The 27,173-nt window shown below is 45.3% G+C and overlaps 1 protein-coding gene across 1 annotated transcript; it reads left to right on the forward strand.

Moving 5' to 3' along the window:
- The first annotated feature begins 11,609 nt into the window (after positions 1 to 11,609).
- On the forward strand, positions 11,610 to 26,853 carry GTF2A1L (general transcription factor IIA subunit 1 like). Its single transcript, XM_056853396.1, has 9 exons — positions 11,610 to 11,630; positions 14,066 to 14,167; positions 15,154 to 15,277; positions 17,031 to 17,089; positions 20,692 to 20,788; positions 21,299 to 21,870; positions 22,623 to 22,910; positions 25,014 to 25,103; positions 26,687 to 26,853. The coding sequence occupies exons 1-9, from the start codon at positions 11,610 to 11,612 to the stop codon at positions 26,792 to 26,794; spliced, it is 1,461 nt and encodes a 486-aa protein (XP_056709374.1). The 3' UTR covers positions 26,795 to 26,853.
- Positions 26,854 to 27,173: the final 320 nt, after the last annotated feature.

Here is a 27,173-nt window from a genome sequence, read left to right on the forward strand (position 1 = left end):
ACTAGCCATGGTGACTGAAGAGAGCCTCCATATACAGAGGCAGCAACCCTCTGAATACCAGTACTGAGAGGCAGCATCAGGAGAAGACCTTCGCCCTGTTTGTTGGCCACTGTGTGAAACAGTATGCTGGACAAGATGGACCACTGGTCTCATCCAGCTGGCTCTACTTATGGTCTTATGGATTTCCAGCCTCCAGGTGAAGCATGGAGATCTCCCACGTTTACAACTGATCTCTAGCCTAAAGAGAATGAAATCAGATCCCCTGGAGAAAATGGCTGCTTTGGATGGAGGACTCTGTGGCATTGTACCATTCTGGGGTCTCTTCCCTTGCCAAACCCTGCCCTCTCCAGGCTCCACCCCCAAAATGTCCAGGTATTTTTTCAACCCAGAGCTGGCAACCCTAGTCTTGTGTTTGCCAGTTGCTATGGTGTGCTGAATGTGTACTGTCAGGCACCAGAGCTATCTTCAAAAAGCACTGGGCCCTTGCAAGGACCCCCAACTGGTAAAGGACATGCTACCTGAAGAGTGCCATCATTCTCAGTTTTCCTAGAACACCCACAAAGGTCACAGGCAAAGTGAAAGAATACTTGTTTTGCATGTCTTTCAAATTCAGGGAGCCAATTGAGTGGCTGGCCTGGGTGCCTCCCCCCCTCCAATCCCAAAGCTTTCATTGAAGGACATCTCTGCATATAGCCATTCCTGACTTTTCCATCAGGTTTCCGCACTGCAGCCCACCAACCCACATGTCTGAAGAGAGCGTGACTGAAGACAGCCTCCATGTTCAGAGGCAGCAAGCCTCTGAATACCAGTGCTGGGAGGCAGCATCAGATGAGGGCCTCGGACTCTATGCCCCATGCCCTCCATGTTGGTCCTGCCACCCCAGGAATCTACTTTCGTGGGGTGAGAAATTGCTGCCAGGTGGAGGGGAAAGAGGGCAAGAGCCAGAATCCTTGCCTGAGTGTGGTTGCCAACTAGGCTTGCCAGGCCCTGCAGCTCCGCCAGTGGGGATGCGCCTACGTCACTTCTGAGTCTACCCGGAAGCGACACAAACACTCTAGAGATCCCGGCCGAAATTCTATGGTTTCCATAGAGTTTCAGCTGAGGTTGCCAGAGCATCCGCGTCGTTTCCGGGTAAACTCGGAAGTGACACACGTGTGCCTGCTGGTACTCAGCTGGCCGGCAGGCAACCCGGTGGATTGGCGGGATTTTACCCGCCACCACCGGGCACCTGGCAAGTGCAACCTTATTGCCAGCAGACCTCAAGAACAATGTCCTGTCCTTTCAATAAAGGCTTAATATATGGAAATGGACAGCTGAAGATTTCATGGCATGGAGATCACCTGGTAAATAATATCCTATGAAGCCTCTATTAAAGGGAAGCCATTGACAACCCTATGCTTGAATGGATTGCTGAATTCAACTCACTGACTGGTCCAAAGACACCCACTCATGGCAGAGAAGATCTCTCTCTAGTTGTAATCTTGCACTCTAACCACCAGACCTTACTGGCTCTTTCTCAAGGCACATGAAGCCCCACCCTAAACCTGGCTTCTGAGATGTTAGCAAGTGCTGCCCAAACACTTTCAAGCATATGTTCATAAGCATAAATACTAGAAACATCTATAAAGAAAGCTGAAATGTTGAGGAATGTGAATGATCCACCTGTTGCCACATTCTGCACCCTCACAGGGCACATGTATGTAACTGGTCATTTCTGCATGGGTTATCTGCCCCAAGTTCAATGCTTTTGGGAAGCACACCACCCCCCCGCTTTCCTACAGCATTATGTGCATTTATGTACCTTTGGGGGCTTCTTCGGCTTTTCTCCAATCTTTTTCAGACTTGCTTTGCTCTGAGGTTTTGGGGGAAATCACAGTAAAGCTGCTGTGTGGGTTGCACAATTTGGATTTTCTGGCCCACAGGGCAGCCATTTTCCTGACCACATCCTAACAGCAGCCATTTCCTCCCCTGCCACTGGTAAGCCTTATATTTTAAAAAACTAGCACTAGAATATCATTGTATCGATATACCATTGTAACAATAGATGTAGTGGGTTCTCTGAATTCTCAGTTTTCATTTTAAAAAGAAGTCTCTAGCCCTTTTTCTTTTGGAGAAGGAAGGAAAAAGGCATATCTCTCTCTGCAAGGGAAGAGGCTAGAGACCTTATTTTTAAATGAAAGTCGGGAATTCAGAGAACGTGCTACACCTATTGTTACAATGATGTATCGATATAATGGTATTCTATTGCTGCTTGCAAAAGCTCTGGCGGCCATGGGGAGGGGATGGTCACTTCTGGGGAACTGGGGCAGAGAAATCTGCGACGTGGAAGCCCCCTTGCCACTGCACTTCATCTGCAGCTGCACCAACAACGGGGAACATGACATCCCACCCTTTGTGTGGAAGCCACATCCAAGACAAGGGAGCGACTCTGAGATAGGGTTGCCAACCTCCAGGTAGTAGCTGGAGAACTCCTGCTATTACAACTGATCTCCAACTGATAGAGATCAGTTCACCGCTTTGGCAATTGGACTCTATGGCATTGAAGTCCCTCCCCTCCTCAAACCCTGCCCTCCTCAGGCTTCACCCCAAAAACCTCCCACCAGTGGCAAAGAGAAACCTGGCAGCCCAAATCTGAGAACAGGAAACAATTGTTAGTCTAAACAATTTCCCAGGGGCCCTTGCTGACTGGTAACCGCAGGTCAACCATCTCCCTTGACGTCCCCCCACCCCCCGCGAAACATCATTTGCAGCATTTAAGGCTTTGTAAGTTCCCAAGGGCTGCAGGTCCTTGTTGCTGCATTACATTTTCATTGTGCACAAAACACTCATTTGCAAGAATATGTATCCTTTGCAGTGACGAGTGCTTTCCCAGATGGCTCCCAGGGAGAGCTTTCTAATGATCCCCATGCTTTTAAATTGGATTTCAATAGCTCTACATGTACAGCTCCCTTGTACTGATGGAAAGTACACACAGCTGAATAAGCTCATGCCATCGCATTCGGTGTGTTGACAGTGTCATTAAGCATATTTGGTTGCAATGCAGAACTGCTTTAGGAGAAAATTGCCTTTGTTCTTTGTCTCATTTGTGAGGTTTCGGTTTGTGATATTATTATGGATGCCGCTGCCTTGTGTACATGGAGGTGTTAGCCTAGCTGTATAATTACGGGACTGTCAGGGTTTTCATTAAAAATCCCTTCTTTTTAAATGATGGGCAACTCAGCTTAAAGCAACCACTGAACACAAACTGTTGCTTTGCACGGGAGAGGAGGCAGAGGGCACTATTGCACTGACAGTTGCAAGCATAAGCTCCATTCACACAACCGGGAGTAACCAAAAGGACAGATTCAGTGAAATGTGATGGCCGTCTTCTGTTGTTGAATTGGGTGGCTTCTTGCTAAGAAGCCCTGATAAGTGCAGCAGCTTAGTGTAAAGAATATTTCCCTTCCCACTGCTAGCTGCATATTACAGAAGGGCCTTGTTTGCATTTGGAAATTTGCAGATCATCTGCGGGGGGACTCTCGCACAGCCAAGATGGAACCCTGCCCTATACAGAGCCAGAATGGCGGTCTATCAAGGTTAGTATTATCAGTTCTAGCAGCCTGAGTAACCTTGACTAGCCTGATCTTGCCAGAGCTAGGAAGCTAAGCTGCGTTGGCCGCAGTTAGTACTTAAATAGGAGACCACCAAGGAAGTCCAAGGTTGCTAAGCAGAGGAAAGCAATGGCAGACCACCTTTCCTCATCTCTTGCCTTGAAAACCCCATGGTCCTGGCATTGCCACTGAATCAGTCGCAACTTGATCGCACACAATTATTATGTTGTTGTCAGTTCTGACAGCCGGTACTGCAGAGGGGCCAGGTAGCTACAGTCTTTCACCAGCCCTTCTATCCAAACAGTTTATTTGCATTACTTTTATTTATTCACTTCATTTATATCACGGCTTTCTCTCCAGTGGGGATCCAAAGTGGTTTACATTGTTCTCCTCCCCTTTATTTTATCCTCACAATAACCTGTGAGGTGGGTTAAGTTGAGAGTATGTGAGTGGCCCAAGGACACTAAACAAGTTTTCATGGCAGCTCAAGGCAGCTGACAAAATAAAATTTAATGAAATCATAACCCAGAATAAAAATGTTTGCATAAAAACATAAAATAATTAAAATTAGCAACCATTTAAAACCCAGCCAGCAACCTAACACATAAAACAGCATGTTTGTTTTTTATGTTCCTAAGTACTAACCCGTGACAGTTTTGGAACCCAGTTCTCTTTGCACATGTCAGTTTAACAATTCCACATGATAACACTTCTCAAATTGCAGCTGGGGGCCTGATTTGAATGTAACAACTAGTGGCATAAAAGAGCTTACCTATCCACACCACTTTGCCCACACCCAGCATCTTGTTTAAGCTGGACTGCTACATGCGTAAAGTAGCTACATATACAACACCCAGATTATGGATCTCTGGCATTTTACCATTGCGCCTGGCACACCCAAGTGATACACCAAATAGAGGGGGCTCCTTTTATTGGAGGAAATTAGCTTGGAGACTGGTAGAGTTTTGAGAGAGGTTGGCATGGGGAACTTTAATGAGCACATCATTATCTGTCATCTATAGATCAGGTATAATCCCAGGAGATCTCCAGCCATCATCTGAAGGATGGCAACCTTATACTCAGCCCAGGTCATCTAGGTAAAGTTGACCAAGAGAAAACTATCAAAAGGTTTAAAGACTGTGTACAAGAAGAAGTTTCAGCAGATGCAGCTTGCCAACTGAGGAGACTCATTTAAATCAAGGTGATTTCAATCAGCAGTTGAAATCACCAAGAAAACATTCAATTTGCACCATTTGAATCAAGTTCCCTACTTTTGTAATTCACACATTTCCTGCACAAGAATGCATGCTAATTGGTTGCTATAGCAATTTTAAAAGGTTATTTGCAGTTAAAGCCTTAATAGTCATGCTACTTAACAGCATGATTTAACTTTGGTTAGGTAGACTGGGCATTCTACTTATTTACCTGCCATGTAGTTCCCTGCTGTCACCCTGTCTGACCTGCCAGAGGTAATCTCAGGCTTGGTGCTGGAAACAACTAGATTGATTCTTCTGGGTGATTTCAATGTTCTTGCCGAAGGCACCTTGTCTGGGCCAGTGTTTTGCCAGAGGCTGGTTTGCCTGAGGTAAGGGTCCTTTAAGGGATTTAGATGATCTAGAAAACTCAGAGGCAAACGAGCTTGTTTATGTGAATGTGGTTTAATCAAAAGCAGCCCATGCCTCCCAGGAAGAATGGTTCTCAGTGACACCTGGCAATTGGCTAAATCATGCTGATTTGGGGATAATGCCTACACTTAGAGCTCTTGGCCTTCTTTTAACCCTTGATCGGGAAGGCTGAATGACCAAAAAGGAAGTAATCCTGTAGCCTACTCATAGATTATGGAATTTAGTTGCCAACACACTGGAAGCCAGAATAAGGGTCACATAACCACACCATCCTTACACCTCTTCAGGCGTCCATCCTTATCTGGCCACATGGATCCATGCTATGGTTACCTTATGGCTAACTATTGTAATGTACTTTTTATAGACACTACAACCAGCTCACGATTTCATAGCCTCTTTGGCCACTATGGGTCTCTCTCAGGTTGTGACAGGCCCTATGTGAAACAAAGAACATACCTTAGACTTAATGTTTCACACTAAACCTTTGAGGGTAGGTCTGGTTTGGAGACTGGAGGTTCAGCCTATACCATGATAGGATCACTGTCTCCTCAAGGCAAAGGGGACTGTGGTGCTGACCCACTACAGGGGCCACTGGCCAGTTAAAATGGTCCACCCATTGGGGATCCAACTGGTTTCCAGAATGCTCTGGGGGATCTCAAATGACAGCTCTGTTGAGGCCACACAGAGAGCCTGGAATGCAAAGCTCCTCCTCCATGGACTTCTCATATACTTGAGATGTAATCCAGCCCTTTGGTTTACTATAGAGCTGGGTGGCTTCAAGAGGTCCAGGAAATGTCTAGAATGGCATTGGTAGAAGACACAAATGGAATATCACAGAATGCGCTATAGAGTTCATGGGAAGACCTATGAGGCAGTAGTACCAAAGAAATCCTATTTCTCTGTTAGCATTGCATCAGCCAGTTAATGCTCAGCTCAGTAGTTTCAGCACGTATTGACTCAAAAGCCTGAGTCTTTAAATTCATTTGTGGTTTGAGAATAGGCAGCCATCAATAAGCTCATGACGCTCAGCTCTATTTTTCTTTAGCCAGCTCACCCAGTGATGCTGTAGAGGTCCTAAGCCAATGCCTGACAGTGGTGGTTAGATGGCTAAGAGTGAACAAGTTGAAACTGAATTACGACAAGACAGGGCTGGAAGGTCTGGTCTTAAATGCTGGCTAGGAAGGTCGAGGTCTTAAAAGACATTGGGCTTCCCACTTTTGATTAGGTCCAGCAGACACTTGCTAACTCAATTAAGGGTTATACTGAGTCCAGCATGATTATTGGGGAAGCAAATCAATGCAGCTGCAAAAAATGCTTTCTTCCATCTTCCTTTAGCCTGGAAGATGCCCCCCTACCTCGATTTGGCTTATCTGGCCACATGATTCCATGCTATGGTTACCTCAAGGATAACTATTGCAATGTACTTTGCATAGGTCTACTATTAAAGTTGGCTCAGAAACTCAACGTGGTACGCATTGCCATGGCCCAGTTACTACCAGAAGTCTGCATGGGACACCAATTCTGCAGTTAATTCCTTTCGTTCCCAATCAAGTACCAGATTCAATTCAAGGTACTGATAATCACCTACAAAGCCTTTAATGGCCTTGGACACACACCTACAGGAATGCTTTTCCTGCTATGCTTCACCAAGACAACTCCGCTAATCTCAGCAAAGCTTTATGAAGGTGCTACCCCCACAAATGGGTAAAATGGACAACATGCATTCTGTATTGTGGCTCCCATCTTGGGAATGGTCTGCCAGAGGTAGTCAAGAAGGCTCCCCACACTTCTATCATTCCACAAAATTTGCAAAACAGAAATGTTCAGGAGGGCATTTTCATAAATAGATTAGAACTGAAGTAAGAGTGGAACAGTTCAGGAGGTCGCTTTTATAAGGATTGTAGCCTACTGCAATATTTATTGTATCATCTTACTTTTACGGGGTTGTCTTCTATTTTTGCAATCCACTTTCTGCATTGTTTATGATACATCTTGCCTTAGAAAACAATGCAAACAACATTGTCTAATTCCATAATCCTAGTCCCATTGCATTGTTCCTTGGATGTCTTGTGCTGTCTCATTGAATTTTTTAAAATATTTTGTAATCCACCCTGAGGCTCAGACTATAAATAAAATGAATAAGTAAACAAATTTTGCCCCTCATACTGCTAGATGATAAAGGAAACTATAAAGTTAATGTATTTCCATTTTGCTTTAGTAACATGCAACAACACTAAGCAAGATTGTTTACTCAAAGGCTGGGGCCATAATCCAGTACAGAGTTAGGTCCCCTGAACTACAGACTAAGAACCCACAACTCTAGAGAAACAAATGAGGTAATGTCAGGGCAAAACAGTTTTTCTCCATGAGACAATATAAACGTCTATCCTCTTTGGTTGATCGTTGTAAGTAATAAACTTTTTGCCATAGTAATAAACTTATTGTATCTTATCCATAATCCTTGCCTCAGAAGAGAAATTTTTTCTTTTATAGAAAAAGCAGTCTTTAATTCATTGTGATTGATAGACAGTCATAAATGGAATTTTCAGAGATAAACATAGACTCAAACATGTTTGCACTGCATTTCAACAAGCCAGTAGTGTGGATGGATGTAGGCAAGGGATAACCCAGTTTAAATCCCTGATTATCCACAAATATTACTGAGTACGTTTTGTGCTATACTCTCAGCCTTACCCTACCACACAGGGTTGTGATGAGGATACAAGAGGGAGAGGGAACTATGTACACTGAGACCTGAAGGGCAGGGGGAAATGTAATAAATGTGCTTTGTTTTAAATTGTTGCTTTTTAAAACATGATACTGATTATATGTGTGTGTAGAAAAGAGCAAGAGTCCAGTATCACCTTAAAGACTAACAAAATTTCTGGCAAGGTATAAGCTTTAGAGAGTCACAGCTCACTTCTTAAGATACTTCTTCAGATTTGTGTTTGTGTGTGAGAAAGATGTACCTTTTTAACTTTAAAAATTGATTTTTTCCCTCCAACTAGTTTCCCAGGCATCCAGCTGCAAAGGTAAAAAAATACTGAGAAAATACTTTCTTCTGCCCCAAAAGCTAGAGCTCTCCTTCATCTTTTATTATACTTGGCCAGTCTAACCATAAACAGCAGCCGTGCCCTTCCTGCTACAATACAGTGATCTCCACCCCCATGGTATTGAAGGCGGGTCATACTGGTGTTACTGACAGGCGAGATGCCAACTTTTGGACAGGTCCTGCCTCTGTGCCTTTGGGCGAAAACGCATGGTTGCTTTATCCTCGTTTAATCCCTGTTTCATCCAGGGTTCAGCCTGGATCGATTGCGTGCGTTTCGCCTAATGTGCGTTCGATCCTGGCTAAAACAGGGATTAAAGGAGGATAAAAGGACCATGCGTTTTCGCCCTTTAACAGCCACTTGAAAAGCACACATACAGCAGGTGAAACTTTTCCTGGCATAATGAAGACAAGGAATAGAAGGAAATCAGGAACTCCCCCCCCACCCCTCCTCCTCCAGGAACAAACTTCACAGGCTAGATTTGAACACATGAACACACGAAGCTGCCTTATACGGAACCAGACCCTTGGTCCATCAAAGTCAGTATTGTCTTCTCAGACTGGCAGCCGCTCCAGGGTCTCAGGCAGGGGTCTTTCACATCACTTACTTGCCTAGTCCCTTTAACTGGAGATGCCGGGGATTGAACCTGCTCTATCACTGAGCCACGGTCCCTCCCTATTTCTGCTTTCCGTGTGGCTGTTAAAGGCACAGAAGGATGGCCAGGCCCACAGTTGGCAACCCTAATTTCAAACTAGAGCAACAGTTTCAAACCCCACCTTACCTTATGGCCTGCAATAGTAGGGAAAATAATTGGCCAGAGACTGGAATCCCATAACACTTGCGTGTGTGTTACATGCCATCAAGTTGCTTCTGACTTTGGCTATGAATGAATGACCTCCAAAATGTCCTATCATTAACAACCTTGCTCAGGTTTGGCAAACTGAGGGCTGTGGCTTCCATCTAATGTTGAGTTTTCCACTTTTCCTGCTGACTTCAACTTTTCCTAGCACTATGGTCTTTTCTAGTGACTCGTCTTCTCACAATGTGATCAAAGTACCATAGCCTCCATTTAGTCATTTGAGCTTTTAGATAGAGTTCAGGCTTGATATGATCTAGAACCCACTTATTTGTCTTTCGGGCAATCTGTGGTGTCCGTAAAACTCTCCTCCAGCACCACATTTCAAAGGTATGTACTTTTTTCCTGTCATCTTTCTTCATTGTCCAACTTTCACACCCATACATAGTGATGGTGAATACTATGTCATGAATTAACCTGCTCTTGGTTGCCAATGACACATCCTTACGCTTAAGGAGAGAGCCAGCATGGTGTAGTGGTTAAGAGCGGTGGTTTGGAGCAGTGGACTCTAATCTGGAGAACTAGGTTTGATTCCCTGTTCTTCCACATGAAGCCAGTGATCTTGGGCTAGTCACAGCTCTCTTAGAGCTCTCTCAGCCCTACCCACCTCACAGGGTGTCTGTTGTGGGGAGGGAAAGGTGATTGTAAGCTGGTTTGATTCTCCCTTAAATGGTGGAGAAAGTCAGCATATAAAAACCAACTCTTCTTAAGAATCTTTTCTAGCTCCTTCATGGCTGCCCTTCCCAGTTTCAGTCTCCTTCTGATTTCTTGGTTGCAGTCTCCCTTTTGGTTAATGACAGAGCCAAGGAACAGAAAAACTTGAACAACTGCGATTTCTTCATTGTCAACCTTCAAGTTGAGTAATTCCCCAGTAGTCAGTTTTGTCTTCCTGATGTTCAGCTGTAGCCCTGCTTTGGCACTTTCTGCTCATCCCGGAGTAAATCCCACTGAATTCAGGAGGACCTTACCTCCGAGTAAACTACTTAGATTTTAACTGCAGTCCAAAGCATGTCTGCTTGGGCGTAAACTCGGCTGAGCACAGCGGGGCGCGCTTGTTCCTACAAAACACACATCGCATACAGCTGTCGGAGTGCAATCCTAGGGTACAATGAGGGACGAACTCTCCCTCAATGGGGTTTACTTTCCTAATAGGCATTAATGGGAGACGGACCGAAGTATACGTGCATATAGGGCCGAGACAGCCGCCGCCTCAGAAGGGCAATTTTCCTGCGTTTTAAACTAGTGACGGCAGCGAACACCCACAATCTGGGCAGGGTGAGAACAGTTTAATTCTGCACGGGACCAGGCTGCTATAGGATGCCCCCCCCCTTTTACATTCTGCCTAATGTGTAGTGTCCCCAGGGCCGGTGCTACCATTAAGGCGAACTAGGCGGTCGCCTAGGGGTGCAGAACTGGCCGGAGGGGCACAGTTTTAAACAGATTAGTTTCTTGGAGAAAAATGCAACTGACAATTTTTATTTTTTTATTTTGAGATAAGTACCACAACAGCGCTATGGAAAATAATTACAAGTTCTTATAAAGTATTGTCGAAGGCTTTCACGGTCGGAGTTCATTGGTTCTTGTAGGCTATCCGGGCTGTGTGACTTTCTTTTAAAAAGTGTTGTAGGAACGTGTGACAGTACCCCAGAGATCTCCCGGTAATAATTGGCTTCCAGACTGCCAGGGAAGGGGTTTCTGCCTAGCAACAAGCCTGCTCTGTGCACTGGGTCACTGGGCTAAGAGTCACGGAGTGTCAGAGCGAACGACAAACAATGATAGGAGAAACTGGATGAAACTGCAACTGTCCTGAGTCGCCTTTCTGTCTGCAATACAATCAGAGATGCATAACTTGTTGATGTATCGTCATAACTTGAATTTGGATAAATATCTCTTCCCCAGTATAATCGGGACTCAGTGATTTCTGCCCATTAGGGCCTCTGAGCCAGCAGCTGCAAATAAACTGTTTTCTTGAGAACGATCTTGGGTCTCCCTCTCCCCCTGTTTTACTGCAACAAATGCATCGGGCTTTTATTTTTTGCTACAAGGCGTCTGTTTTTGAAAACTGGTTCGCAGCTGGGGGCAGGGCACAAGGAGTTAGCCTTGCCTAAGGCGCAAAAAAAGACTGGCGCCGGCCCTGAGTGAGTGTCCCCCACCCCCTTCACACACACCCACACCCGCGAGGTAGTGCCTGCGCTTCCTCTGCGTGAACTCTGATCGCGTGGGCGAACTCTGCACGCGTTCAGAGGGTTTCCTTTCGCAGGCCCTCCCGAAGGAGAAAAAGGAAGGGGGGAAGCGAAAAGGAACGCGGCGCCCCGCTCGCCAGTTGCCTCGGGAACCGCCAGGGGGCGCGCGAGGATGCGCCTCGGGAAAGGGCCGTTTAAACGCCGCCCGGCGCAGCAGAAAGCCGGAGGAGCCGCGGGAGGAGGAGGAGGAGGAGGAGGAGGAGGAGGAGGAGGAGGAGGAGGAGGAGGGGGGGGGGCGAGTCGCGATGGCTCATGGCAACCCTGTGGTGAGGGAGGGCAGTTAGGCCGAGGGTGGAGAGGGAAGGATTGAAGCCCGCCTGGAAGGGGGAGGGGCTTGCTATCGAGCCTGAAGAACACGTGTCTGGAGCAACCGTTGCCACGAGATGTGGGGCGCAGCCGATGTGTTCCCTGCTCGGGAGTGGTGGGGTGGGGTGGGGTGGGGTGGGGTGGTGGGGAGGCCTGTCTGTCTGTCTGTCTTTCTCGCACGTTGCCTAGTGGTAGATTTGAAGCTCTCCTTTTTAAAAAAAAAAAAAATTTTTTTTTATTAAATTTTATAACATAAAACAAAACAAATGCAATAATAATAATATAAAGTAAATAAAAAAATTAAAATTAAAAAAGAAAATACAAATACAAAAGAGTACCTACATAGCTGGTTTCAGGCAGCCGGCTCGAGGTTGACTCAGCCTTCCATCCTTCCGAGGTTGGTCAAATGAGTACCCAGCTTGCTGGGGGTAAAGGGAAGAGGACTGGGGAAGGCGTTGGCAAACCACCCCATAAAACAAAGTCTGCCTCCTAAATGTCGGGATGTGACGTCACCCCATGGGTCAGGAATGACCTGGTGCTTGCACAGGGGACCTTTACCTTTTTTTAATCTACATATGCTTATTAATACGTTCATGGTTACAAAATTATTAATTAGTGAGTTATAGACCCTAGTTTAAATACTTTTATGTTTTCCTGTTAAGAGATACCTTTAAAAATGTGTAGACACTTCTTCGGAAGTCGGGTGATGGGTCACTTTTTTAAAGTGGGTGGAGGGTCGAAGGTGTATCTTTTTGAATTTTATAATTTTGTAAGATTTGAAGCTCTCCTGAAGTGGCCGGGAGAGACGCCCTTGCGTGAGCTCCCAAGCGCCCCCCCCCCCATATAATAAGGATTTCTTGGTGCGGTCGCTAGAGAGCATTTGAAGAGGTGTACATTTGCAATGGGGTGTGTGCAAGTCTTGAGAGGTTCAAGGGTTGCTCTGAAGCTCCTTCCCTGGATTCTTGTAGGTTGTCCGGGCTGTGTGACCATGGTCTTGGTATTTTCTTTCCTGACGTTTCACCAGCAGCTGTGGCAGGCATCTTCAGAGGAGTAACTCTGAAGGACAGTCCTTCCCTGAACTTTACCGGTTGGGGGTGTACAGTGCTAGCAAAAGTGCTTCCTATGTGTGGTCTCTGGCAGTCTTGCTGTTCCACACTCTTAAGGGCTGAGGTGGAATTTGCACATGCCGTTTGAGGTGTTCTCCTGCTCTTTCCTCCTGTTGTAGGCACACACATGTGAAAAACTGAATTTTAAAAGAGAAAACGTGCTTGTCCTGAGTTCCTGAATCGATTGCATTTCAGCTTTTCTGCACTCTGCAATGCACATGTAATTTCAGCCATCTGAAGCCACCATAGTGAGTTAATGGTGGCCTGATGGGAAACAAAGATTTTCTGCTTAAACCTCTGGCCTTTTTGCCATGCCAGTTCTAAATATCAAATGCTAGGACAGAAGTATCTCATATATTTCCCATTCTGCAACTTTACAACTCAGGTGCTTGCCTGCTGGCTCCCTTGGCTTCAGTCAGTCAAAAGGTTACTGTCTTTCAGTGTTAACTTTCTAGCTTAGTTCCAGCTTTTAATTTGTGGATGTTAGCTAAATTGGAATTTTTTTAAAAAAACCTCACATCTAGAGGTACTTTGAAAGCTTTTCTTATTAGAAGAGATGTTTTGCGTGCAACAGCTGAAAACACATCCTATTAAGCCTCTGTTGAAAGTAGTTCAGGGTCCTTTCAGTGTAAATAATTGTTTGGAGAAAAGTCTCTTAATTTTTTTGAAATGAACATAAGAACGGCCCTGCTGGATCAGACCAAGGCCCATCAAGTCCAGCAGTCTGTTCACACAGTGGCCAACCAGGTGCCTCTAGGAAGCCCACAAACAAGACAACTGCATCACCACCATCCTGCCTGTGTTCCACCGCACCCAAAATAATAGGCATGAGTTTTCATGTGTGTCAAGGAAGGCTCCAAAGTGTTGTATTTAAAGTAGAATGCTTCTAAAACACATTCAAAGTTGTTGAGACAGCAGGAGACCATCCTTATTTTCCGAAAAATGTAAAAAGATATAGTTTGTAGGATTTGCCTTGTTCTTAAAATGGATAAATGTCTTATGACTACTTCTGTTTGATGGTAAAGCTTTAAAACTACCTTCCTTCTGTAGCAGTAGTGGTGTTAAAGAGACATTTATTTAGCCACTCCTTCAGCTTCTGCGATTTTAGTAGTCTTTGCCCACATACTTTTTAAAGCATATATATGCTCACAGTTAACGGCTAGCAGGTTGCTTACCTTTTTTTAAAGCTGATATTCTTTGAAAGCAAAGTTTTACTCCCTGCGTTCTGTGTTCCCCCCCCCCAATCACAACATTCACTCAGCCCAACCTTGTAACTTTCTTTTTCACAGCCAAAATTCTACAAATCAATTATTGAGGACGTGATTGAAGGAGTCCGAGATGTCTTTGCGGAAGAAGGCGTAGATGAACAGGTCTTGAAGGAGCTGAAACGGGTTTGTGGAATGGCTTTCTGGAATGCTTGTTATGTGCTCCCTGTCTCTCTTGTGCTTTACTCACACCTTGCTAACCTTGATAACCTACTTGATGTAGTTCAAATCCCAGTGCTCATAATTGCAGCCCTGCAAATTCTCTGTTATAACCTTATGGAGGTTGCTTCCAGGAAGGGATGCTTCTGTTAGGTTCTTCCCACTTTCAGCTTTCTTTTGTTGAGGGAGAGCACTAGAGGCTTATGAGATCTTTATAGTGTGTGTCTGTGCACAAGTATACGGATGCAAGCAGGCAGTACAGCTTCTCTAAACAGACAGTATAACTGCTAATCCTGCACCAGATTGCCAAAGAGTAGCTGCTGTACCAAGAAGTTCTGATGCTAACTATATATCAAAAACTCAGCACATGGAGGGCCTGATATTTTGGGAGTTCTGTGTATGAATCTCCCAGTGTTTTAAGCACATCAGGTGTGCGGGCTCCAGTTTGGATCAGAACCACAGCATGAGGGAAAGGGGTTTTTCTGCTCCCCTCACCCCTCGCTGCTTTCTTTATCAAAAATGGCCTCTGGGAAGAACTATTGAAGAATATAGCACTTTCTCAGAGGCAGGTTTTGACCAGCAAAGTAGTGTATGTGAGGGGTGAGGCTTAAAAGCCCTCGCTGCATGGGACCAATCCAGGTTGGGCCCCATGCATCTGGTCAGTGAGCTTTTAAAAAATTATGGGAGTTCCATACACAGACGTGCCAGCATATCATGTAGCTAGGCCCTCTCTCTTTCCAAATTCAAAATCCCTTCCTTCCTGCAGAGCACTAGTACCTTGGATCCAACTCAGTAGGTAAATTACCCATTAAGCAAACATGAAGCCCTTTTTTAAAGTCCCTGAGAGGTGGCACTGATCAGCCACAGTGAGGCCCATTCATGACAGCTGAGGCAGACAAATTTGCTAGGTGCATAAAAATTAAGTGACCTCTTTTTATGTCCTTCTTTTGCAGCGCTGGGAAACCAAAGTGATGCAGTCCAAAGCGACAGAAGGCTTCTTCAGACACAGCCACCTCTCACCCCAGTTCATGTTGCATCTGCCTCGTAAATTCCCTCAAGGCCTACAAACGTCATCAGGTCGATGGCTGGACCTTTGCAGCAATACTTTGAGAGCAGAGAATGATCTTTGCTTTTTTTGGGGGAGGGGGGTAGTCTGTGAGTGTGGGCCAGCTCTATCGTACATTTACACTGGCATAGGGCTGCAATCCAGGGCAAGGCATACTGAGGGCTGCTGTTAAGGATTAAAGTTGCTGCCTCTTAAAATAAAATTTGGGGTCTTGCATGGGGCCAGGGAGCAAAGTAATTTGCATTAGGAATGTAGCCCAGAAAAGGGCTTGAAGGGATGTAGAATCATAAGAGTTGGAAGGGGCCATACAGGCCATCTAGTCCAACCCCTTGCTTAATGCAGGATCAGCCTAGAGCATCCCTGACAAGTGTTTGTTCAGCCTCTGCTTAAAGACTGCCAGTGAGAGGGAGCTCACCACCTCCCTAGGTAGCTGATTTCATTGTCAAACAACTCTTACTGTAAATTATTTCTCCTAGTATCCAGCTGGTACCTTTCCACCCGCTGTTTCAACCCATTATTGCAAGTCCTATCCTCTGCTGCCAATAGGAATAGCTCTCTGCCCTCCTCTGAGTGACCACCCTTCAAATACTTAGAGTGTCCACTAGAGATTTTAAAATCCAAGCCTCCCAGATCCAGTTGCAAACTCCCTCTAATAAGACTTTGAATTCCCTTTTCTCAGTGAATCCTTGGAACTGTAGTTCAGTGAAGGGTTGGTGGACTAATATCTAACAAATTTTTAGCATCCCAACAAAACTACAATTCCCAGAATTCTTTTGGGGAAACTGTAATAGTTAAACTTCTACAAAACAGTGATTTGTATGTTTCCATAAGAATAAACGAGGCCTTCCGATGGTCTAATATGACAGGAGTATTCACTCCTTCTGCTTCAGTACTGTTCATTCCCCATCAGCAGGAAAAAAAAGACTTTCCCCCACAACCAACAGAGATGAACATTCATTACACAGTTCCTTTGCCATTTGAGAGTATTTGTTTTTGTTTTTTATCTCTTCCAATAAAAATTAAGTAGAATAAATGCTTCTTTCTCCTTCGCATCTTTTTATCCTCCCAACAGCCTTGTAAAGTAGACCTGGCCCAAGATAACTCTGTGAGCTTCATGACAGAGTGGAGGTTTAAACTAGGTCAGCCTGGTCACAGTCTGGCACACAGTGTTCTAGTCCAGGGGTAGGCAGTCCTTGGCCTGCATGCCAAATGGTGGCACACCGGACGGTTTTGCCCAGCACATGGGGCTGGTTCTCTACTCAAACAACCAGGGTAAACTTTGAGGCACCGGCAGTGCTGCTGAAGAGAAAGATGTGGGCATAGCTGTGAGCATAGCTATGGACTCATAGCTTCCAGCTGAGTCCAGCAAATACCTGAGATGCTGGCAGCACCTCTTGGCCTGGCTCGTTTCCAGTGTAGCTGACCAAGTACAATGCTCACCTCTCTCTCTGCCACTCTTCTGTTTGTCAGCATGCCACCTTCACAGGTAGACCTTGCTTTTTTTTCCAGCTCTCAGGCCAAAAAAGCTGCCTGATATATGCTAGTCTACAAGTCATGCAGATTTGATGAAAGATTAAGCCAATGGAAAAGTTACTTGGGCTGTTTTCTTACCTCAGAACTCATGTCTCCTATAGCAACTGTTCTTGTCTATTGGTTTTGTCAGTGCCTAGTGGGCATCTATGTACCAAGTGGCAATCAACATCTAAGATCTGTACTGATTTCCCTAACAGGAATACAGAAGTACATTTAATGATATTTGTTTAGGTATGGCTGCTGGCAAAAGTATTCGACAGTCTTCTGCGACGACCACAACAACCGAACTGGTATGTGTCTGCAATATTGCCTTTTAATTTTTATGTCAACGTGAAAAAACCCCTCAGGCATTATTGGCATCAATGTTTTTTTTGTCAGCTCAGTCATTTTTGATACGTAGAAATACTTCTGGTAAAACACCAGTTACAATCAAGAAACAAACATTCCTGTTAACACCAGTAATAGTAAAGGTAGTACAGTGAGCAGTCAATAAGAGTTTAATATATGTTCCAATTCAGTGATCTTTATGATACTTCGACTGCACTCCCAGTTACTTACTTTATTAAAATATTTGTGTAAATACCAGGGAGGGAAGTTATAACAGTATGAATTCTAGAAATGGTAAAACAACAAGGTAAAAGGATAAAAATAGCAACAAATACAGTGACAAGATGAAATAAAACAATTTAAAACAGCACTGAATGTGAACATAGAAAACTGCTGAAATCCTAAAATCGCCAATATGAAGCCAGGAAAGGATTGATAAAGCCAGGAAAGGGTTGAAAAAGCAATGCAGAACAGTACAAGGGAGAGTAATTCTGGTTCTTGTTTTGCCACACTGGGCCCTAACAGGACTCAGATTCACAGGGCGAGAGGGGGTGGATCTAGAGGGCCTGGGGGAATAAAAATCTCTTTGCCCTGGGACCTAAAAGCTTGTCAATTCAGTGCCGGGTGAGCTTCTGCAGGACGGGAGTTCCAGAGCTTAGGACCTAAAAGCTTGTAAATTCAGTGCCAGGTGAGCTTCTGAAGGGAGTTCCAGAGCTTAGATGCCTCTACAGAAAAGCCCCTGGCTCCAATGCTCACCCAGAGCCAAACCCAGATGTACCCTGGGAGTTCTGTGTTGGGTGCTCCTAGCAATCTTTTAAAGAAGCTTTATTTTGAGGTGCATGGGGTCAGATTGGGATTGTGGCACAGGGTGAAGGAGGTTTTAGGCCTTTCTTCCCTACTCCGTTTTTTCCAACCCAAAATGGATATGAGGAGTTGCTGTTTTCCCCATTTTGGATGATCATCTGGGGACTGATATTTTGTTGGGAAATGTAACCTACCTCCCTAGGGCTGTTTCAAGCCTGAGACCAATAGTGCTGGGGTGGGGGGAGACTTAAGCTGTCTTTCCCATGTTCCTTGGCCCCTGTCTGGTTCAGACCCTCCCCCGCAATACACATACTGGGAATTTACAACACAGAACTCCAGTGCTTGTCTGGTTTGGCCCTATACGAAGCTGTGCTTCTGATAAAGAACTGTTACACAAGCAAGTTCTCCTGCAGGTGCCCTAGATGGTGAAAAGCTTGATAGGCAGTAACCTTGATAGGCAGAGAGCCAGTATGGTGTAGTGGTTAAGAGCGGTGGACTCTGATATGGAGAACCGGGTTTGATTCCCCACTCCTCCACATGAGTGGTGGAGGCTAATCTGGTGAACTGGATTTGTTTCCCCACTCCTACACACGAAGCCAGCTGGGGGACCTTGGGCAAGTTAGAGCTCTCTCACCCCCACCTACATCACAGGGTACCTGTTGTGGGGAAGGGAAGGTGATTGTAAGCTGGTTTGAGTCTCCCTTAAGTGGTAGAGAAAGTTGGCATATAAAAACCAATCTCCTCCACCTCCTGATTTGCTTTATATTTACTGGGAGTCTTTCTGCACTCAGTTGTGCTTGCTTTGTTTTGAGTAAGCCTTTTAAAAGAATTGTATGGTTAGTGCCTCTTTTAGGACAGCATATCCATGGTGTTGTGCTCATGCCTGCAAGCCCCATTCCTGACCTCCTCCTATTAATAATATGTATTGAAGAGGTTCTGTATATTATATGTACTGAGCTACGATTCACTTCTGAATTCTGTGCTTTAATATGGGTGATGTTGACTCCACTCCCCCAGCTTTCTGAATATTGTGCATATAAACTACTTGCAGCATTGTTAAGGATCAAAAGAGTCCACACTGTTGCAGGGGGTGGGGGTTGCAGTTACAGTTTCTTAGGTCATTTATGCATGGGTACTTGGAGCCCCGTGGCGCAGAGTGTTAATCTGCAGTACTGCAGTCAAAAGCTCTGCTCACTACCTGAGTTCTATCTCGGCGGAAGTCGGTTTCAGGTAGCCGGCTCAAGGTTGACTCAGCCTTCCATCCTTCCGAGGTCGGTGAAATGAGTACCCAGCTTGCTGGGGGTAAATGGAAGATGACTGGGGAAGGCACTGGCAAACCACCCTGCAAAAAAAGTCTGCCTTGGAAACGGGATGTGACGTCACCCCATGGGTCAGGAATGACCCGGTGCTTGCACAGGGGACCTTTACCTTTACTTGGACTCACATTCGCCCCCAGTCTGACTTGGTTGTTCCTTGGAATTCTGAAGGAGTTTTCCGTCCATTAGAAATGGCGTCACTGCCAGCCCTCACAAATCCCTGGTTTTCCCGTTCCTCTGTTAACCCGATTCTTCCCTCTGCCTTGAGCTCAGCCTGGCTGAAATCTCTGTGCAGAACGCAAAGTGCGGGGCACGGAAACGTGGCTTCCCTCACTGCCAATCACAAAGCAGCCCGTAAAGAGGTGGGGGTTCAAATGCTTCCTGCTTCCTCTGAGCTCTTTCTGAGCAGAAGAGTATCTGTTTAAAACCGAGGCTTGAATTTCTCCCCCCCCCCTTTCAGATTGCTCTGTTTTTTGTTCTTAAGATGCTTTTTTATGCAGCAGTTGGGTTTTGGGGGGATTTTCTCTCATGGTGAGCAGCATTTAAAGGGGCGGGACTTGATTTGAGCTTGGAGGCTGCTGGTGCAGAGATTCCCAATTGGAAAGTGTGGGTCCAGCCAGCTACATGACTTGTAGACTAGCTGACTTGGAGACTAGCTGCCTGCCTGCTTTGGTCACAAACAGAAAAGAGCCAGTGTGCATATGGGAGGAATGGAACTCTTGCAGCATGTGTGCAATGCAAAGTTCTTGCTTTGTTCCCCAACAAACACGAGGGCTTTAATGCGTAGATGGAGCCTCAGATACATTGCCTTTAGTAGCTTTTTGTTTCCCCTTGTCTAGCAGAGCAGAGGCAGAATGCATAGTTGATCTTGCCTTATGTTTTTGTTTTGCCCTTCCTCTGAGGAGCTCAGGGCAACATGCAGGGGTCTCCTTTCCCCGATTTATCTTAACCATATTATGATATACGTTAGTTAGGCTGAGTGAGAATGATTGGCCCAGTTCTGTTCTGACACTAACTATTACAGCATTCTGGTTCTAGTCAGATACGCTCCAGGTTGCAGAATTGCAGGGTCCAGTTTCTATGTTCAGAGTGATTTGGTCACATTATCCTTGTAATCATTGCTGCAGCCCTATAAAGGTAGGCCAGGATTATCCCATATCGCTGCTGAGAGACTGACAGTGGAATCCTATGTGGAGTTACTCCAGGCTGAGCCCATTAAAATGCATAAGATTGCATTTTATTCCACTATGGCCAACAAGGCGAATGGCTTGCCAAAGGCAACCTTGTGAGTTCACAGCCGAGATGAGACAACCTATCAGATCAAAGCTCGTTTTTTGGGGTGCTGAGCTATACCAACCTCCCCCCCCCTATTTTTTTAAAGTGCAGATTACATACAGCTGTTGGCATAGAAAAGAATGTTCCTCAGGGCTCTCCTGTCATTCTAGGCCTCTTCCAGGGCTGGTGGTGCAATCCTGACTCTTCCTTCAGGACTTGCTTATCCTATCCAAATCCCTGCTGGGGTGACTCTGCAGACAGCATCAGGTAAGACTAATGTAGTTTATGCAGCACAGGGCGGACGCAAACTACAGAGCCACGCCAAGCAGTTGCATTGGTTAGAGGATTCTCCCTGCGTGCTTTGAAAGCATAGTTGCTGCCCTACAGGAGAAAGTACAGGTTCTTGTATTTGGGAGACACATACATAAACATAAACAACAATTCCTAAATGAGCTTAGGTAACAGAAGAGGTGTGGATGTTTTATTCATGAGCAGTTACTCCTGGGGAGCAGCAACTCTGTACTGAAATGCATTGGGCTAACTAATTAATACATGCACGCTTCTTGTTCATGAACTGTGTCATCACACCTTTTTGAGATCATCTCTGGGTTCGTCTTATCTCTTCCCCTTTCAGGTTCAAGACTAAACTGGTCAGAGTAGGGTAGAGCTTGGCTCAAGGGGAGAGGCCAAGTGGCGTTTTAATCTTAAGTGGGCCAGTGGAGGGAGCTTGCCTGATTCTGGCAGCCCTGACCCGGCCCCGTTTCTTGTTTCTCTCAGGGCAGTTGTATAAAGTCAACATGCCTGTGGTGGTCACCCAAGCCCCAGGAGGTGGGACCGTCCTCCAGAATCCTGTTCAGCAAATACTCCAGCAGCTTGGGCAGCAGCCCTCGCAACCTCCAACCACTGTTGCCAGTGCCACTCAGGTGAACACCTTTTCAGTTCAAGTATCGGGGAATGAAAGCCTGCAGGTTCAGAAGCCCATTGCTCCCCAGCAAACAGGGCCAGAAGAGAAAACCTTGGTCAGCGCTGCTGCTTTGCAGGATGCTGCTGGGCATCGAGAGGAAGTTGTGGTGGGCAGCAGGACAAGCCAGCAGCCTTCTAGCTTGTTGGAGACTCCCCACAACGCTGAAGTCCAAGCAGCTGTCCCTGTTTCAAAGTCATCGGGGGTTGACTCTGCCGGAGCGGCTGCAGAAATGGCACCCAGAGGCTCTACCAAGGGGGGAGAATTGCCTGCGAATCTGGAACACACGCTGGATGCCAATGATATAATCGAGCTTATATTTATGGGCAATGAATTGGATCACAGTCTCCTCCTGCGAGATGGAGCCACTCTCTCTTTTGCTGAAGAGGTAATTCCAGCATGTATTTTCCATTTGTTTTATTTTTAAAAATTAACTTCTTTCCCCCAACGCTCTCGGTAGGGTCTTCCATACAGGTTATCTGTCCTGAGTTCAGTGCTTCTGAGAAGTTGGTCTTTTCTTGCTTCCCCACAGCGTTGTGGTATGTTTGTGCACCTCTGAGGTTTCCCCTGGCTTTTCTCTGATCTTTTTCAATCCTACTTTGCTCTAATGTTTTGGGAAATACCATAGTAAAGCTTGCATGGCTGCTATATGGGTCAGTTTTTTTGGATATTCTGGCCTACATTGTAGCCATTTCCTCAAACTTTTCCCCGTGGCAGCCATTTCCTCCCCCTGCCACCAGAGAGTTTTTATTATTTTAAAAATCAACACTAGAATATTTTATATCAATATACGATTGTAATTATAGATATAGCAGGTTCCCTAGCTTTCTTTAAATTCCTAGCTTTCTTTAAAAATAAAAAAGCCTGTAGCCCCTTCCCTTGTGGAGATGGGAAGAAAAAAGGCATATCTTCACAAGGGAAGGAGCTACAGACCTTTTAAAATGAAATCTGGGAACTCAGAGAACCTTCTACACCTATCATTACAACAGTATAGCGATATAACATTTTTGGTTCACATTTTTTAATTGCAAAAGCTTTTGTGGCCCAGGTGAGAGGGAGGTTGCCACTTCTTGGAGATTGGAGCAGGGAAACGGTTGAATTTGCTGGGTCTTGCAAATCTATCTGTTTTTTTCCATCCAGCTAGATACCAGCATGCAGTTGGAGTCCAGTCTGAGGACTCAAAAGGATATCAACAATGACCTCGAGGAGATAATTCAGCTGGATGGAACAAGTGATGTTTCTCCCACAGCAGAAATAGAGAGTTCCAGAGATGGGGAGGATGAGGAGATCGTTGGCCTTGTTGATGTGGAAGAGCCGAAAGTTCTGGATGAGGAAGAGGAGGAAGAAGCTGAAAATAGCACTTCAGACAATCCATCCATTAGCAGCACTAGCGATACTGATGAACAGTCTGTTGACATAACTGAAGAGGTAAGATTTTGCTTCTCTTGAAAATGACCTTGTCTCAATGTTGGTTGCTTAGGCCTTCATCCATTTTATTACTTGCAAGTTTAACCTACTGGGCCCTGAAGGCTTCAAGTTGTTATTAGTGAGCATAATCTAGTCATAGTTACAAGCATTTAACCTCCATTGAAATCAGCAGGAATGAAGTATGTACTTGTCTTAGAACTTCCTGTTGAAATTAATGGGTCTCTGAAATGTTTTGGGTCTCAATGTTATGTAATATTAGGAAATACCCAGTTTAATTTTAGTAGATTTTTCATCTGCCCATTCTCTAAGCACCTCTGGGTGGTGTACATGGCCCCTGTGTCCCATTTTATTTTCACAACAAACCTGTGAGAGAGGCTAGACTGAGAGGGAGTGACTGGACAAAGGTCACCCAGTGAGCTTCACAATAGTATAGGGATTTGAATCCAGATCTCCCTAGCTGTAGTCTGATACTGTAACTGGTACATCATGCTGCCTGTGAGAGAAGTTCAGGTCTTGCTTCATAGCTTACCAAGGCACCCTGCAGCCTCTGCTCCCAGGTCAGTCAGCTACACTTGGATTACACTTAATCAAGTCATTAGTCTGTTCCAAATATTCTAAGCTTGCACAATAAATACTTGCAGTAGAGGAACAGAAATGTGGTGGTAAGCTTTGCCCCCTGGTCTACGCACATTGATTGAATGAATGCACAGTGCCAGCGCACATATGTGCGTAGAGCTCATTTCACACAATAAAGAATTCAGAGAGCTGTACATGCTACACATGTTCTACTGAATGCAGTTGGGTATGGTCCTGGTTCCCTCTGAAATTGGGTATGATCCTGGTTCATAATCTGAAGGGGGTTACTATGGCTGTTAACTCATGGCTGTTTTGTCCTGCAATTCTGCCTCTCATGTCTCATGCTTTCATATTCCGGGAGCCAAAACCCAAATGCATGAATCGGAAAGACTGTTCACTAAAATATCAACCATTAAAAAAATAGGAGGGGGGAAAATGTCTGCCTTCCCCGCCAGCTGAAAGGGGAGGGGGGAGAAGCAACAACAAACCCCGACACCCCTCCCCGAAAAGTCAAGGAAAAAGGGGGGGAGAGCCCCACTGCCGATTCGCACTCTGCACAGCCCAGCTGCTCCCTCGATGGTGGCGGCAGCACCAGGCGAGGCTAGGGGGGCCAGGCAGGCAGGGGCGCTGGTGGCAGGTGATGATGAAGGCTGACTGGCTGACCGTGACAGACTTGTCCAAATCTGCCTGGAGTTCGGGCCACCGATGCAGCCCCAGCTGCCACCGCTACTACTGAGAATATCCTTCTCTTTGTCTTTGCAGTCTTGATTGCATGTGTGGCTGGCCATTTGGGGTCTCAGACCAAAGCAGTACTGTGCTTTGAGTGACAGAGTGGTGGACTTAAATTTGGAACACCTGCTCTCAAGTCCTGCGTCCTTGTGTGGGTTCATCTGGGCAAGTCATTATTTCAGGATGTGTCTGAACATATATAACTTGAGCTGTGAACCTTTTGTGGAACTACATTTGCTCCATTTTGATCAGATGGTTAAATCCCCCCTTCCTTTCCCATGCATCCATTTCCTGACCCACAGCCTTTATTTTGGTCACATGGCTCAGCTCCTCTTGTTTGGGCTTGGTATTCAGAGTCCTGCTGGCTGTGCTTTTTGTCACAGGAGGGTGCTTGGGGGAGGCAAATAGTTCCCAAAGCTTCTCTCCCCCCTTCAAAAAAAGTACTGCAGGCCACTTTTGTTTACCTTCTTGTGTTGGAATAATCCACTGTGAGATTATATTATTTTACACTGCAAATATGTGCAGCTGTCGTGTACCTAATGAGGTAATGGTGCTAAAGAATAGATTCTCTGAGGCATTCACATTTTCCTGTTTGACAAGATTCAATCTGCCCCATGGAACTTTCACCCCTGTTGTAAATGCCAAAACTGAAAATAAAGCCTGTGTCTGTTTAGTGGGATTGATGATTATTTGACCATCCACGTTCTCTGTGTTTGTGCTACTACAAAGGACATTAGTTTGGTTTTCAAACTAAAAATCAGAGAACTCATACTGTGTTTTCCTGTCTTTTGTTTCCAGGACCCTTTAAATTCTGGAGATGATGTCAGTGAACAAGAGACGCCAGATGTGTTTGATACTGATAATACAGTTGTATGCCAGTATGACAAGGTACAGGAGAGAATATTTTCTAAACTGACTTAAAACCTGTTCAGTTCTAACTCTCTGTGAAAGTGCCATTTCAGCAAGAGGCGTTACACAGAGTCAAGCTTGGGTCAGCCACACAGTGTACACTCCACAAGAAGTTGCAGCCACCTGCAGCTCCCTGCATGATTCTATATTTTTTTTAGTGATACACCTAAAAATAGTGGGAAGAAGGAGATACCATCAAGTTGCAATGTGGCAGCCTCCATCCATGGGGCCTTCTGGGCAAGAGACAAGCAGAGGTGTCTCTTTGCCTTCCCCTGTGTTGCAAACAGAGTCTTCCTTGGTGATCTCCCATCCGAGTACTATCCATGACTGGTCCTGCTAGCTTCTAGGCTCTCACAAGCTCAGCTAAAGCCGGGCTATTTCGGATGTTAAAATAGGCAGAAGTGCATTATCAAATTAGTTTAGCACATGGACCTTAATTGCTATGGGATTTGTATGTCCTTCAACAACTGGCCCTTAATTTGTGTCCATTATGTTACATTCCTGTGTTCAATGGGTTAACGAAGAAGCTGCAGCATTCAGAAAGTGAATGCACGCAGAAAGCTTGCATTTCGCATACCTGTGAGATGCTTGTGAAGCAGCAACATGGTTATTTCTGGTACACTGAGCTCTGGGTCTCAAACATCAGTGCAAGGAAATGCTGACATGATGGCTAAATATTGGGCTTCCTTTCTTATATAAGGCTTATTGATTCTGGAAGTCTATCAAACTTGGTTTTTTTGTGGAAACACTGGTTCTTGAGTCGACAGTCTTGGGTAATCCTGATTAACATGTGAGCACACCTTTAGGTGAAAATGTTGCTTAGTTATGACCAGGCAAGTGTCGAAGGAGGCACAAATAGGAAACTGAGTTGCCACCAACTGGGGCTGTACTACACATGAGGTCAGGGGTTCTGTGGCTGGAGCTCTCAGCAATTTTCCTCTTTAGAAGTCATGTCCCTCCTATTCCATTCAGAACCCCATTGTGAGGGGGATGATTATGCATTCTCCTCCATGCTGTTTTCCCAAACTGTAACTGCCCTGGGGAGCTGCTGTTTGACACAATAACATTTTCATTTTCCCTGGGAACTGGAGCTCATAAAGTGAGCTCGGATCTCTTAACTGAGAACTGTCTGCAGTTCCACCAACCTACAGTTCCCATGTGACTTTGGGGAAAGCTATGGCATTTAAGCTGGAATAAAGCTGTTACTGGCTGTCTCCTGCAGATGTTCTGCTTGCAGGCAATTCTCAGAGAATTTCTCCCTACTGTGACCACTGAAAAGCCATTGCTAGGGGACACTTGCAGACAAAAAGTCATGTGGGGGGAATTGCAGTAGGGAGGTAAGATTGGCCCTTCTCTTTTCCATCAGCAGAATGTCTATGGAATACAGCCCTTTACATCTGTACTGTTTATGTACCCTGGCACTATTCCTGCTTTGGATCTGAATTTGATATTTGCCATCACACAAAGGAAAGCAACCCTTCTTTAGTGGGGCCTTTTAATCTGCTTGAATTGATGTTCCTGGTAAGTCACTATGAGAGGCTTTGCCTTTGGCTTTTTACCAGGTTCAGCGCAGTAAGAACAGATGGAAGTTCTACTTGAAAGCGGGAGTCATGTGCTTTGGGGGAAAGGACTATGTCTTCTCAAAAGCCATCGGAGATGCAGAATGGTGAAACGGACAAAGTGCCAGCAGCGTCACTATTTTTTATTATTTTTAAAGTACACTGTGTGTTGTACCCTTCAGTAAGAATATACTGATGTTTTTGTGTTCTGAAACTTGGAAGTTTAACGATAAGAAATCAGATTTCACATGAACAAAATATGTGGATATGTAGAAAAGGTAATCCTTTGCCAACAAAGATTGTGCATTGACCAGCCTTCCCCATTAGCTTGTTTTTTGTGTGAGAGTGTTTAGACTTAAAAACCTGCCTTAATCAATCTGCGAAATGCTTCCTATCTCTCCCTGTGCTAAGAACCCTTGATGTAGGACGAAAGTGAGCAACAGCCTCCCCACCATATCCTAATGGAAGGTTTCACCTGTACTCCAGCACC

The sequence above is a fragment of the Euleptes europaea genome, chromosome 7 (assembly GCF_029931775.1).
Source record: "Euleptes europaea isolate rEulEur1 chromosome 7, rEulEur1.hap1, whole genome shotgun sequence".
Lineage (NCBI taxonomy): Eukaryota > Metazoa > Chordata > Lepidosauria > Squamata > Sphaerodactylidae > Euleptes > Euleptes europaea.

Bases quoted from the DNA above. Each gene is read 5' to 3' on its own strand.
- GTF2A1L (XM_056853396.1), top strand. From the start codon at position 11,610: ATGGCTCATGGCAACCCTGTG. The intron at 17,090-20,691 runs GTATGTGTCTGC...CTGTCATTCTAG, and splicing joins CGACCACAACAACCGAACTG to GCCTCTTCCAGGGCTGGTGG. The intron at 25,104-26,686 runs GTACAGGAGAGA...GCTTTTTACCAG, and splicing joins TTGTATGCCAGTATGACAAG to GTTCAGCGCAGTAAGAACAG.